This window comes from Vidua macroura, chromosome Z (assembly GCF_024509145.1).
Source record: "Vidua macroura isolate BioBank_ID:100142 chromosome Z, ASM2450914v1, whole genome shotgun sequence".
Lineage (NCBI taxonomy): Eukaryota > Metazoa > Chordata > Aves > Passeriformes > Viduidae > Vidua > Vidua macroura.
This window is the reverse complement of record NC_071611.1, coordinates 67,918,447-67,931,396: the sequence shown is the minus strand read 5'-3', so window position 1 is coordinate 67,931,396 and position 12,950 is coordinate 67,918,447. Positions and strand designations below refer to the sequence as shown.

At 40.5% G+C, this 12,950-nt stretch overlaps 1 protein-coding gene across 1 annotated transcript; it reads left to right on the top strand.

Annotated features, from left to right (window-relative positions):
• The first annotated feature begins 424 nt into the window (after positions 1 to 424).
• RIOK2 (RIO kinase 2) lies at positions 425 to 10,835 on the top strand. Its single transcript, XM_054002778.1, has 10 exons — positions 425 to 608; positions 1,176 to 1,314; positions 2,017 to 2,133; positions 2,977 to 3,152; positions 4,685 to 4,773; positions 5,894 to 6,085; positions 6,467 to 6,559; positions 7,544 to 8,080; positions 8,969 to 9,065; positions 10,517 to 10,835. Exons 1-10 carry the CDS (start codon positions 543 to 545, stop codon positions 10,676 to 10,678), a joined length of 1,668 nt encoding a protein of 555 aa, XP_053858753.1. The 5' UTR covers positions 425 to 542; the 3' UTR covers positions 10,679 to 10,835.
• Positions 10,836 to 12,950: the final 2,115 nt, after the last annotated feature.

The window sequence follows — 12,950 nt, the reverse complement described above, 5'->3', positions numbered from 1 at the left end:
TTCACTTTCTCCTAGTGAAATATTCGCTATGAAGTGTAAATGAAGATCAAAGAGTTTTTCTCTACATTAGATTGCCAAAACGTCTGGATTTGTGTTGAAATAGTTTGGCAACACCGGGTTATCCTCGGAGAAGAGAGCTCTTTCCCAGGCACACGACCCCACCGCTCCCGGACATTCCACACAGTTCCGCAGCGTCACGTGACGAGCGAGAAGGCCTCCTTAGGGGAACAGGTCCTGGCAGCTGCACGGGCGTCCCAAAAACTTCCCCGCAGCAGGGAGGCATGGAAGAGGGTCCCGCCGAGCTCGGAGCAGAGTTACGCTGCGTTGCGGTTCGGGTTCCCGGCTCGGTGACGGGCGGGGCGCAGCGGGACCCGGCGGAGCGCGGCAGCGCACGCAGCTGCCAGGACCTAGCCAGGGCGCTGCTGCGCATGCGCGGAATGCGCTCCTTCGCCTCACCCGCCACATCTTTCTCCTCATCCTTCTCCTGATCTTTTTCCTTCTTTTCCTCTTTTCCCCGTCCCTGCTCCTCCGCCGCTGCGGCCATGGGGAAGCTGAACGTGGTGATGCTGCGGTACCTGTCCCGGGAGCACTTCAGGGTGCTGACCGCGGTGAGCGGGCACGGGCAGCGGGGTTGGGCCGGGCGGGCGGTGTCGCGGCCCGCGGCGGGAGGGATCCGCCTGTGGTGCCGCTGCCTCCCCTGGGCCTCCGTGCTGGCCTCTTCTGGGGAAGACAGGGTTCGGGCCGGTATCTTTTTCGGCCGCTCGGCTGGGGGGAATGGGGAGTGACAGGGACTTCTTGGGGATGCCTGGGGGTTCTCTGGGGATGCCAGGGAAGTCCCTGGGGATGCCCGGGTAGTCGCAGACCCATCAAGGTGAGGTAGTATCCCCAGCGTCTCTGCTCTTTCTGCTCCTCGGGACTGGGACTGAAATCTAATTAGTTACTCGTGTCGTGGCTGGCACTGAAGAACTTCCCTGGGTGGGCTGTACATAAACTGCCAAGGAGCAGTGAAGCAAATGGAAAGGTTTGTTCAGGCTTAAAATGTAGAAAGTTAAGTCTTAAAATCTGTAGTCTTTAAAAATTGCCTATTTGAAAAGGGATTTTACTCTTGGGCAAGATCTGTACTTCATTGTACTTCAACATAGGGCTGACAAATCTGTTTTTAATTACTCTTTTAGGTGGAAATGGGCATGAAGAACCATGAAATAGTTCCTGCTAGCTTAATTGCTTCCATTGCCAGCCTTAAACATGGGGGCTGTAATAAAATCTTGAGAGAGTTGGCGAAGCACAAACTTCTGGCTTACGAACGAACTAAAAGTGAGTTTAAATTTTGTGTTGGACCCCTCTTCCTTATCCTGTCCCCTTATACTGTGCCTCACAGTACCTGGTACCTGCCCAACAGGTTAGGATGTAGGAGTGCCCAGAGTGGTTGTTTTTCCTTCTCTTGGACTCAGCCTGGAAATGTGGGTTTGTGCAGCACCAGATGCTGTGTCTGCTTGTATCTTTAGAAGTGAGAGACAGAAAAAAGATGAACAGTTAGCTTTCTTTTTTGCTAGAATAAGGTAAAAAAAAAATCATCACTTGAAGCAGTGTTCCAGTGCATGTAGGAATCAACCCAAGTGAGTGATATCTTCATAGTTCTGGAACAGACTGCACAATCCTTGGGCATTTCACTGCCTCAGGAACAGCTGCTAAAGCTGTATTTATTATCTGCCATATGACAAGGTTGTGCAGGCCTTTCCCCATTCCCTCCAGCCTTTTAATTGGATCTGGCCCTGCAAACGCAGTGGGGATATCTATGGGAAATGCCTCTCCCTTTTGTCCCAGTTCTTCAGAGGACTGAGGGTTGCTCAATCCAACTTAAATATTTTCACCATTCAGTCACATGGGGCTGGTAAGAGCCAAGGGCTGAAATATTACTTGGCTGTTATGTACTACAAGAAACAAGACTAAATTGAGATTTATTTTAAATGTAATATATGCATAAGAAGGAGTGAAATGTATTTTACTTTTACCCAGCTGTCCAGGGTTATCGGTTAACTAATGCAGGATATGACTACCTGGCTCTGAAAACGCTCTCTTCCCGACAAGTCATCAATTCTGTGGGGAACCAGATGGGTGTTGGCAAAGAATCAGGTAAAATAAAATGACATTTTAAATAATTTTTTAAAACAAACACATCTGTAATACTGCAGATATTTTGCTAGAAACTTGGGAGAGTTTTCCTCTGGACAGGCAGATAAATTAATCTGTCAAACACCAAGATGTGTTTGAACATAGCATGTTCAAGTGCTCTGTGAGGCTTCTGGCTACATTTGAGTATTTTTTTTACAACAGTGTTATTGCATTTTGCCCAATTTGTTAGTTTCTTAGTTCATTATTTAAAAAGGTACTTTTCAGGCAGGTGCTGCTTGTGTTGTGTTTTGTGAAGAGTTTCAAACCATTTAGCAAAAAGGTAATTTCAGCTTTTTCATCCCACTTAAAAATAAGGTAGTAAAGTAAAATAGGCTCAAAACTATCGGAACACTATCTTGGTTCCTGTTATTCAGGAACCTGTTGGTTCATGTAGTTTGACACAGAATGTGACTTCTGTAATTGGAGACAGCGATTATTTGGGACAAACGCTAGAAATTAAGTTTAAGGTATTTGTTAACACTAAATTAAGAGTCTGATCCCTTGAGTTGTCTGTCCATTCATCAGGAAGGAGAAACTCTTACAGGACGTGGTTAAGAACACCAGAGCACTGGAAGATACTTCAGATCACATCTGCATTTCTTCTATTGTAGTACCATGAACTCTTAAAAAAAGTAATTTCTTCATGTTCAAACTTCTAATACACACTATGTAATTAGCTGCCTTTGCTAAAACTTGCAGATCAGAAAGGGTGAGGAGTGAGGTAACAAACTTTCACTGCACTTTTTCATCTGGCTTGTTAAATGTGGTTAATTTCTTGGATCTGTGCTGTTACGTATTTTCTAGATATTTATATTGTTGCCAATGAAGAGGAGCAACAGTTTGCACTGAAATTACACCGGCTGGGCAGAACCTCCTTCCGAAACCTGAAAAACAAACGTGACTACCACAAGCACAGGCATAAAATGTCCTGGCTGTACTTGTCCCGGATAGCAGCAATGAAGGAGTTTGCCTACATGAAGGTAGGTGGCCACTCACACAGAGCCAGCAATGGTGGGACAGGTTGGAAGATCCCTCTCAGGCTGTCTTTTGATCACTTTATGTTCGCAGTACTGGTAGGATTTATGCTTCATTTTTTCTCTCCCCTCATGGACTTAAAGTATACATTTCAGAAAGTTTCAGTGCAACATGCTTTGTGCACTTCCCAGTGCCAAAATTAAGCTTTGCCATTGAAATCACATGGAACAGATTCAGGTATCACGAGAGAATTTCAAATTAATGATGTTATTTATGTATAGATAATCTATATATCACCAGTTCTGCAGTTTTTCCTTCAAACTTTGTTGCATAAACTAGGAAGCAGTTGTCATTTCTTAAAATTAACCTGTTTTTTATTTTACCAAGCTTTCACTTGTTGCTGTGCTGTTGAGGAAAATGTTTCAGATCAAAACTAGTGTTTTGATCAAAACTAGTGTTTTGATCTGTGAGAAAAGATTTCATTATACTGCTAATCTTGAATTCTGTGGTTTCTTACCTGCTTCAAAAAAACCCACAAATATTGTATAGGGATGAAAGATGATATCTGAAAACTAATTATTAATAAAAACGTAGTGTTCGTTTCTCCTTTTGTGTTCTTCAGGAGTAATATATATATGAAATTATTTTCTTGTTCTTGTAAAAAAAGAACCACGATGAATTGTCTCAGTGTCCTCCACAGGGAGAGAAAGAACTAACACTATCATTTACAACCTCTGTCCAGGTGGTCCTACTGGTAAAGCCTTATGTGGTCAGTATTTGTAGGAATGTAATTGTGGGGGTCAGTTTCCCTGAGCAGCGGATTGAGAGAGGTTTAATTGAGTGCTGAAAAGCAGTAATACTTAAGTAAAAAAACCTGCATTTATGTTGCTATAACTTGGGACTCTCTAGACAAGTTCACTGGTAACAACAGAATGAGTAAAACCAGAATGTACCCATTAAAAAGTTGAGTGAATCCAGTGAATGACTAAATTTGTGCTAGAAAATGCAAACAGGAGAGCTTCAGAATATTATGACCTACCTTTGGTTAATTTTCAGTGTGGTATAAAGCTGATTATTACTGTTTAGGAATGAACTTGTGTTCACACACACAAACACATACTTGTGTTCACAGCAACTGAGCATAGGTTGACTAATCAGGCAGGAATGTATTAGCAGCTTAGTGTAGAATTCTTTTCTAATGCCAAACACCCCATTTCCTATTTCTAATACTGATTCCACAGGCTAACGTACCAGGTAAGGTTCTGTCATTTCTCCAGTCTGTTGTGATTTTCTTCCAGTTGTGCGATAATTAAACTGTAGGCAGTGCACTCAGTGTCTAAACTTCTGAATTTTATTGTCTTTGCAGTGAGAGTTCCAGCGGCTGGGAGGCTGTTTTCCTTCCTAGGCATGTGATTTGGGCAATATGTGCTGCTATCACAGTGATATGTACTGCTTATCTTATGTGTGGGTTTGTCAATATGTGTAATGTTTCCTTAACTATTTAATTTTAATTTTTCAATGTGTTGTCTCTTTCCAGGCTTTGCATGACAGAGAATTTTCTGTTCCAAAGCCCATAGACTACAACAGGCATGCAGTTGTTATGGAACTTCTTGATGGATATCCTTTGTAAGTAGTGAAGCTTGAATTCTCTGTGTTGCAGAGACCCTGACAACCTTAGAAAAAGTAACAGGGTTATGATTTTTCCTTGTTTTCTACACAGAAGTTGCACATTCAATATCTTAATTCGCATATAGAGTATTAATATCACTCATGTTCTGAGCTCCAGTTTGTGATCTTTGCTCTGTTAATACAGGTGAGTTTGTAACTCACTTCTGCACTGTTTATATAGACTACCACATATAATCTGGTTTTGTGCCTTTGAGAAAGATTATTTTGCTTGAGTTTTCCAACCTCTAGAAACATTAAATATTTTTGAGGTTTGTAGGTGAAGGATTGGTTTGTTTTTGAATGCAAAAGGCCTGTCTCTTTCATACTATTACACAGGTCTAATCCAGAGATTTAAAGTGTCTATTTATAGAACAAACTGGTCCATTCTCTTGTATAGGATTCAACATCTTAAGTTTAATCAAAAGTGAATTAATTCCAAAGTAAAACAGTTGAAGAATAATGTGAAAAAGACTTCCCACCCTCATTTGTTAAATAATTCCACATCCATTATATAAACAGAACACTTCAAGTTCCTTGTGGCAGTGGAAGTTTAGTTTTATTTCTTTTCCTAACATAATCTAGAAAATCTGATTTTGTAAAAGAAAATGCCACGGGCCATTTGAATTTCAGCATAAGAAGATTTAGCTCCTACTGACACGATAAGATTACCTAAAACAGGAGAACCATAGAAGTTTGCTGCTCTATTATTTACATAATGCGTTATGACAGCAGTGCTCAATGGGATACAGTGAGTGAGTTCAGGTGAGGTTTAGCCTGGATATAAGGAGATAATTTCTCCTCTTGAGGACAGAGAGGCAGTAGCACAAGTTGACTTGGGAAGGTTTCACTGTCTCTCCATTCCCAGAAGTTTTCTACCCGAACTAGACAAGAGACCTGAGCACTCTGGTCTGGTCTCAGATTTGACTCAGCTTTCAAGAGGATGCTGGACCAGAGATCTGAGGGCCCTTTTAATTTGAATTACTCTGGCATTCTGTCAGGTGTATTTTGTATACTTTATCTGTATTTTTAAATTAAGCATTTCAAGGTTCAGATTATTTAATTTTACTTAACTTTTCAGGTGCCAGGTACGCCAAGTGGAAGATCCTGCTGCCGTCTACAGTGAATTAATGGACCTGATTGTAAAACTTGCCAATCATGGTCTGATCCATGGGGATTTCAATGAGTTTAATCTCATCTTGGATAATAATGACCATGTCACTTTGATTGATTTCCCTCAGATGATGTCAACATCACATGAAAATGCTGAATGGTAGGTTTAGATTTAAGGTGTTTTCCAGGTGAATCTGACAAATGCTGATGACAACAAACAGTCAACTATGACTTGTTTCCATAAGTCTTCTCCTGAATCTTTTTCTGCCATTGTTGTGATGCAGCACAAATAATGTTCCAAACAAAGAATAAGTAGAAATGTCTCTGCAGAATAAATATGTGATTAATTACTTCTGAGAGATAATAATATTGTTTGATTAAGAAACACTCAGAAATTAACTGTATCCACTTTCCCTTCCTAGCCTTTTGGCTTGAGATCACTCATAGAAATAATTTTCAAATAAAACCATGCAGGGTAAATACTTCTTATTGCAATAGACTTCACTGATGTTTTATTTGTACAATTCTGTATTATTTACAGGTATTTTAACAGAGATGTTAACTGTATTAGGGAGTTCTTCAAGAAACGCTTCAACTATGAGAGTGAGCTCTTCCCAACCTTCAAAGATATCAGGTAGAAATAACCAGATGAATTTGCATTCTACATATGGCACTAATATTGGTTTTCTGAGAAAAGTGGATTCCTGTGAGAGATGCCTGTGGGAGAAATAAAAAAATAGGCCTATTTTTATTTTTTAATGTAATTTTAAGTTACATTTTTCTCATTTCTGTTGTGTTTTCTTCAAAGTTACTGTAAGTGGTTTTCAAGTGTGCTTTAAAGCCCTCTGCTGTCTTCTTTGTCTTCTTGCAACCAAGGAAGAGAGGTCAACATGAAAGCTTGATCCAAATGGTGAACGTCCAGGAAATTTTAACAGTGATGCAGAATCACCCTGTTGGATTTTACTTAACAGTTTAACAATTCTAATATATTGAGGATTAATTTGGGTTTCTGTTTTAAAATTATTTTTAATTGCTTGTAAGTAGAGTGACTGCCTCCTAAGGGATTGTTAAATTTAAACTTTTCTTCCTAAAGTCTTTTGCTCCTTCTGAAAACTAAATTTAATTTTCACTCATTTTAAGAACGAAACTTACACTGAAACTGTGTAAAGAGTCCGAAACTCTTACAATGAAAACAGTTTTATTTCATCCTGAGCACTTTTCCTTAGGAGTTCCACGCATTAAACAGCCTTTGTATGTTCCGCACTTTAAACAGCCTTTCTTGTCTGCTTAAGCATGATTTGAACTTAAACCAAAATGTTATTCCTGCTAAAGTAGAAACATTTCCTGAAAAAAAAAAAAAAAACAACTATAAATGCAGGTTATGGAGATGGAATCATCTTCTGGAGGAGTTTTCTTCTCTTGGATTATATTCTAAGTTAGTATTTCACCTAAAGCTCAGCACCATTGTGTATTTTGTGTGTTTCAACAGTGTATCTATTTTGTTACTAGTGGGTAATTTTAGTCTAGCTTGGTTAGCATTTTAAACCCAAAATGTAGTTTATTGGTAACTTGGCTTATTAAATTTTGCATATTAAAAGAAAACACTCCTTTTTCACAGGAGAGAGTGTTCTCTTGATAAAGAGATTGCTGCCAGTGGCTATGCAAAGGAGATGCAGGAAGATGGTGAACTGCTTTACCCCCCAGGTTCTGATGAGGATGACAATACAGAAGTGTTAGAACTTGCAGAGGATGCTGAGAAAGAGCTCAGTTTCTTCAGCAAAAATGAACAGAATAGTGAAGACTTCACATGTGAAGTGGGTGATTTCTCTGAAAGCAGAGCCTCTGACAACGCTGCAAGCAGCAGTGAGGAAGAGGCTGATACAGCTGAAAGCAGTGAAAATACACAAAGACTAAATATGGCAGAGTTGAGTTCAGCCTTGGAAGAAGCTGAAGGGCCAGCTGTGCCTTGGAAGCCCAGTGAAGATGCAGAGAGTTCTGCAATTACTTCTTTTAAGGGCAAAAGACTAACTGAAAATGCTGCTGAACTGGAAGGTCAGGCAGGTCAAGGAGGGTGCTGTGAGGGTAAGGAGAACGAAGACGAGTGCCCTGAGCTGGTCAACTCATCAGCTTTAAATGAGGAATTCAGTCATTACAGGTAAAGATTCACATTTACTGTCTAGAAGTCTGGCCCTTTTCTTGCTCCCAAAAATGTAAATGTGTCAAGTAGCTCAAGAAGGACTGCTCTTCAGCTATCCTTGCTTAAATTGAAGACTAAAAATTCAATTTCTTTTGAAAATATAACAATAAATACCCTTCCTATTGGTGGTATGGTTCTCCAGCTCTGTTGTATTATCTAATGAGAAAACAAGTTTTGCACTTCAAAGACCAGTCTATTTTCTGTGGTGGATTTTTCCCCCTTTTTCTTCATTTGAGCTAATATTGATAATTAAGTAGTTCTTGATGTTAAAATACTACTTCTAAATAACTTCCATGAGGAAATTTATAATTCAGATACTTTGTGTCAAAGGCAGATGTTCTGCTACTCACTCAGCTGAAGTGATCAAGAACAAGCACCTTGGAGTGTTTTATTCAAATATATTGTACTGTATGTTTTTCTGGCTTTTAATTCCTTTGCTGACATACTTAGAAATTCCTGCTTGCCTTCAGACTAACCCCTTGTGTGTGAAATTATATTTCTTGAGTTTGCCAACCCAGCATGTATGTGGATGCAGAGATCATACTTCTCCTAATTTGCTTTTGCTTTTCCGTTAAATATTGTCAAAACCTTGTGCAGGATCTGAAGTGTTTTAGTACCCTGAGGTTTCTGTTCTTCTGCTTGATATTTACATGGCTGTTGTGCAACAAACTCTTCCATTCACAAAGTACCTGTCTTGAACATCCAGTGTTAATGTTTAAAACTTGCATGTTCTCTTGCAAGTTTTCAAGTTGTAGCGCAGAAAGTGAAGACTCAAACAGGGTGCTCATAAGGGCAAAGGTGTGTTTATCTTGCTAGTGGGATAATACATTGATTTATGTGTTTCAGTAATGAAGAGTGTATTGTTCCTGTTGCTGAGCACAGAACAAGGACTAAGAGCATCACATCAGTCAGAAGTGTTGGAAGCTGTTCAACCATTCCACCGGTAAATATTATTTTGTTATGTTATCATCTAGTTTACCCTCAGACCACCTTAAATTGCACATAGCTGTTAGCACCTGTTTCTGAAGTTCTTCTCTGGCATGAATCATCTTTAAAAATGTTTACCATCTATCTCTCCAGTGTGTATTTCCATTCCCACAGAAAAATAGGACTGATACTGCTGTAACTGCTTACAGGGAGTGCTTTCCAGAACTCTCCTTCATATTTTGCTTTTTAGTCTCTCCCTGAAGCTCCATATCAACACTAACAACTCTCATTTACCCAATAACTAATTTATGTTAATGCACTAACAGCATTAGATCATCCATTTCAGTTGCTAGCCACAATTAGTATTTTTATTTCAAATGTGGATACTTGAGTCTAGGTTTAATTTTGCCTTTCTCACCTCTCTTCTTAGAGATTTCTTCACATTCTTTTCTGAAAGATTTCTGTAGGTGTCATGTCTACTTGGTATCAGGAATTTTGGAACACATGTAGGTTGTGATGGTGGAAAGACTGATGAGTCTTTACAACAAGTGCTGCAGTTCATCAATAGAATTTGGTGAACTTACATTAGATTACATGTCATAATGGTATCTGCCTTGCAGAGTTTATTCTAGCAGATTTCCAGCAAGATATGACTCCACCATGATTAAATAGATGAAAATAATTTGATTTCTCTTTTTCTTCCAAGAAAAAAATATGCAAGTGTGCACTTGGCATCAATGTGGCAATTGAGCTGGGACCATTCCACAATCTACAAAAGCATGGCTTTGTTTTTGTGGTGGGCAGATACTGCCATCACAATGGAGAGCAGAGCTCAGAATGAGCCACAGGTGCAAGTAACAGATGAGATTTCGTAGAACTACTCCAGTTTGATAGAATGGGAAAACCTCAGGGAGGAATTATAAATCACTAATTCCCCATCTCTCTTAGCCACACTTGTGTTACAGAGTTGTTGTTTTCTGTTAGAATCAGTCATATTTTTGTAATCTAAACTTCAGAATAACCAGGGTGCTAAAAAAAGAGCACAAACCAAATAATTGCTGCTGGGCATGGAATGTTCTGCAGTATAATCAGCTTTTACATTTTTGTGTAAGGCCTGTATTGTGCACTGAAAGGTGTGGCATTTAGCATCTCAGTAGGGAACACACCAGAAGTTTAACTTCAAAATTATAAAAATATTTAAAATGCTATTTATTATAATGAAGACTATCAGAGCATACACACAGCACTCCATGCAGACCTTGTCTATAGCAGAGAATCTCCTCTTTCAGCTGAACTGTTTTAAGATTTTCTTACAAGAAAAAAGCTCTGTTCATTTCTACAGTCAAGGGTGAACATCATGAATCATGAATGTTCATGCTGGACCTGAAAAAATTCTGATGTCATGTCATGTTGTGTTGCTAAATGACTTAAAGAAGTTTTGATGACAAATTGTGTACTTGTTTGTAGGAGCTGGTGAAACAGAAGATAAAGCGTCAGCTGACGAAACAGCAAAAGTCTGCTCTGAAGCAACGGCTGCAAAAAGGGGAGGCAAATATTTACACCAAACAACGTCGAGAAAATATGCACAACATTAAGTCAAGCTTGGATGCAGCCAGTTTCTGGGGATAATTTATTAAGGCTGCTATGGAACATGAGGAATGTATACAGCTAAAAGGATCATGCTAATTTACCAATAATCCTTTTATGTAAAGGAGCAATCTCTGCTGTGCAAACCAGATGTTTTTGTGGGAGTTAATAAATATCATTCTCATTCCCGTGACTTTGACTAGGAAGTTGTGTTTTGCATTTCTAGTCAAAACTGATGACTGTAATTTATACTGTAATTGTATCAGTTGACTGTAATTTATACTACTGTAATTATATCAGTAGTATTGATTAAGATTATGACAGGAATTTCCAGCAGTGTTTTGTCATAACTGAATTGTGGTGTGTTTGTTGTGCAGAAGCACAAAAAGCCTTTTTCCTCAGTTGTAGATGCACAATTATTTGCATAAAGGTAAAATGGAAATAGTTTTTGCTAAGTTAGTGAGAAGTGACATTACTTTCTTTTTTCTTCCAAAACTTTGGGACTTAGTCAGATGTAACAAAACCTGGTTTCATTGGCTGAAATAATAATTTAGTGCACAGTGTGCCTTGTTTGCTGGAGCTTAGAAACATAAATAGTAGAAATCATTAAAATATTTATTGGCACAAGCACATTTTGAAGTGCTGTTCTACAAAACAATACTGAAGCACAAAAAACCCTGCTGCCATCCAGCTACTTTATTCTGAAGGTAAAAGTAGCTTACAGTAGATATAAAAAGTTAATCATAAAATAATAATAATAAAATACAACTGACAAAGATGTCTAAAAGCAGTATTCAGCAGTCATTTAACATTTTTTCAGTATTTTGCTTGGCAGAGTGTTCATACCTCAGTAGGCCACTGTCATTTGCACAGAGTGCTATCTCAACACAGTTCCATTAATATTTCTGTTTTATTATTCAGTACTGGCAGAGCTGACCAACACCAGTTTAGTCTTGTTTGTGTATCTGTTCTGATTCGTTTTGGAGTTGTTTGGTTGATAGTTTGTTGTTTTGTGTTTTTTTTTTTTTTTAAGTGTCTTCACATGACCTGGACAGTACTCAGTAGGCAGGAAAACATTAAACAAACATATAAAACCCCTAGAACACAACCACTACAGACACAGTGCTCATTCTTACACCAGGAGCCCTTCACAAACACCAGAGCATTTTCTTCCTAGTCACCATAAGCAGACACTGCTGCTGTTCTACAAGAAATAACAGGAAGTTATGTAACTGGTGGTTTGGGGTGTTAAATGTAAAAAATCCATCTTCTCATTTTCACTGACACTCACTGGCACTGGATATTCTCACCTGTGGCTCCCAGTTCCTTTCACTCTACCCATGACCACGGCGCAGCAGCAGCTGTCTGCAAGAGGGACGCTGACACAGCTGCGTGGTTATCAAAGCTCACAGCCCACGGTGCCGGGCAGAGTAAGGTCGGGCCGTCGCTGATATCGCCGTGTCCCCTGAGGCGGCCGGGCCGACGAGGGAGAGCAGAAGGAGGAGTTTCCGCGGCTGAAGCTTTTCCCCGCCAGCGGCCGAGCCGTGCCCTCCCCGGCTGCCCGCCTGCCGCCCCTTCCCGCCGGGATGGCCGCAGGGTGCGAAGGCGGCGGTGGCTCTGGGCTGTCTGGTGCTGCCCGGCAGGGCCACAGCAACCGCATCCGCTGGCGCTCCGCGCTCCGGGAGGAGCGGGCGACACCTTCGCCGCCGCCGCCGCCGCGCACCGGGAACGCGGGGCCGGGAGCGCTGCCGACCGGCTCCGCAGGCGAGGACAGCAGGATGCGCTCAGCGGGTAGGGACGAGCCGCGCTCGCAGCCTGAAACTCCTTCCCTGGTTCCTTTTCGGTCCCCCGGGCATCTCTCCACTCAGAGCCCCTTCCCCGCTGCCGCCTGCCCCTTCCCGCACCGGGGGTCTTCGTGCGTGACGCCGGCACATTTTCCCTTCCCCCGTTCCTTTTTATGGCTAAGGAGGGACGTTTGACAAGACATAACATTGGGAGTGGATCCTCTATCTTCTTCCTTTCTCATAAGTTGCATCCTCAGGCTTGTTTGCTCCGTAGTTCGAAGAGGCAGTGTTCTAGCGATCTCTGTTTTCTGGAGGTTCTAAATGCAAGGAAGGGAGGGTGAAAAGTTTGTAAATGATAGATAGGCACAGATGACAGATATTTGTCTTCCCATACAGTGGAAAGCAAACTGCTAGCAGAACTCTAAAGTAGCTTTATTTATTACTACATGATTTAATTGTAATAGATATTTAGATTATTAGAACAATACTAAATACATTCCTGGTACAGTTATGACTTTTCATAATCTATT

Bases quoted from the DNA above. Each gene is read 5' to 3' on its own strand.
- RIOK2 (XM_054002778.1), top strand. From the start codon at position 543: ATGGGGAAGCTGAACGTGGTGATGCTGCGGTACCTGTCCCGGGAGCAC. The intron at 6,560-7,543 runs GTAGAAATAACC...CCTTTTTCACAG, and splicing joins CCAACCTTCAAAGATATCAG to GAGAGAGTGTTCTCTTGATA. The intron at 9,066-10,516 runs GTAAATATTATT...ACTTGTTTGTAG, and splicing joins GCTGTTCAACCATTCCACCG to GAGCTGGTGAAACAGAAGAT.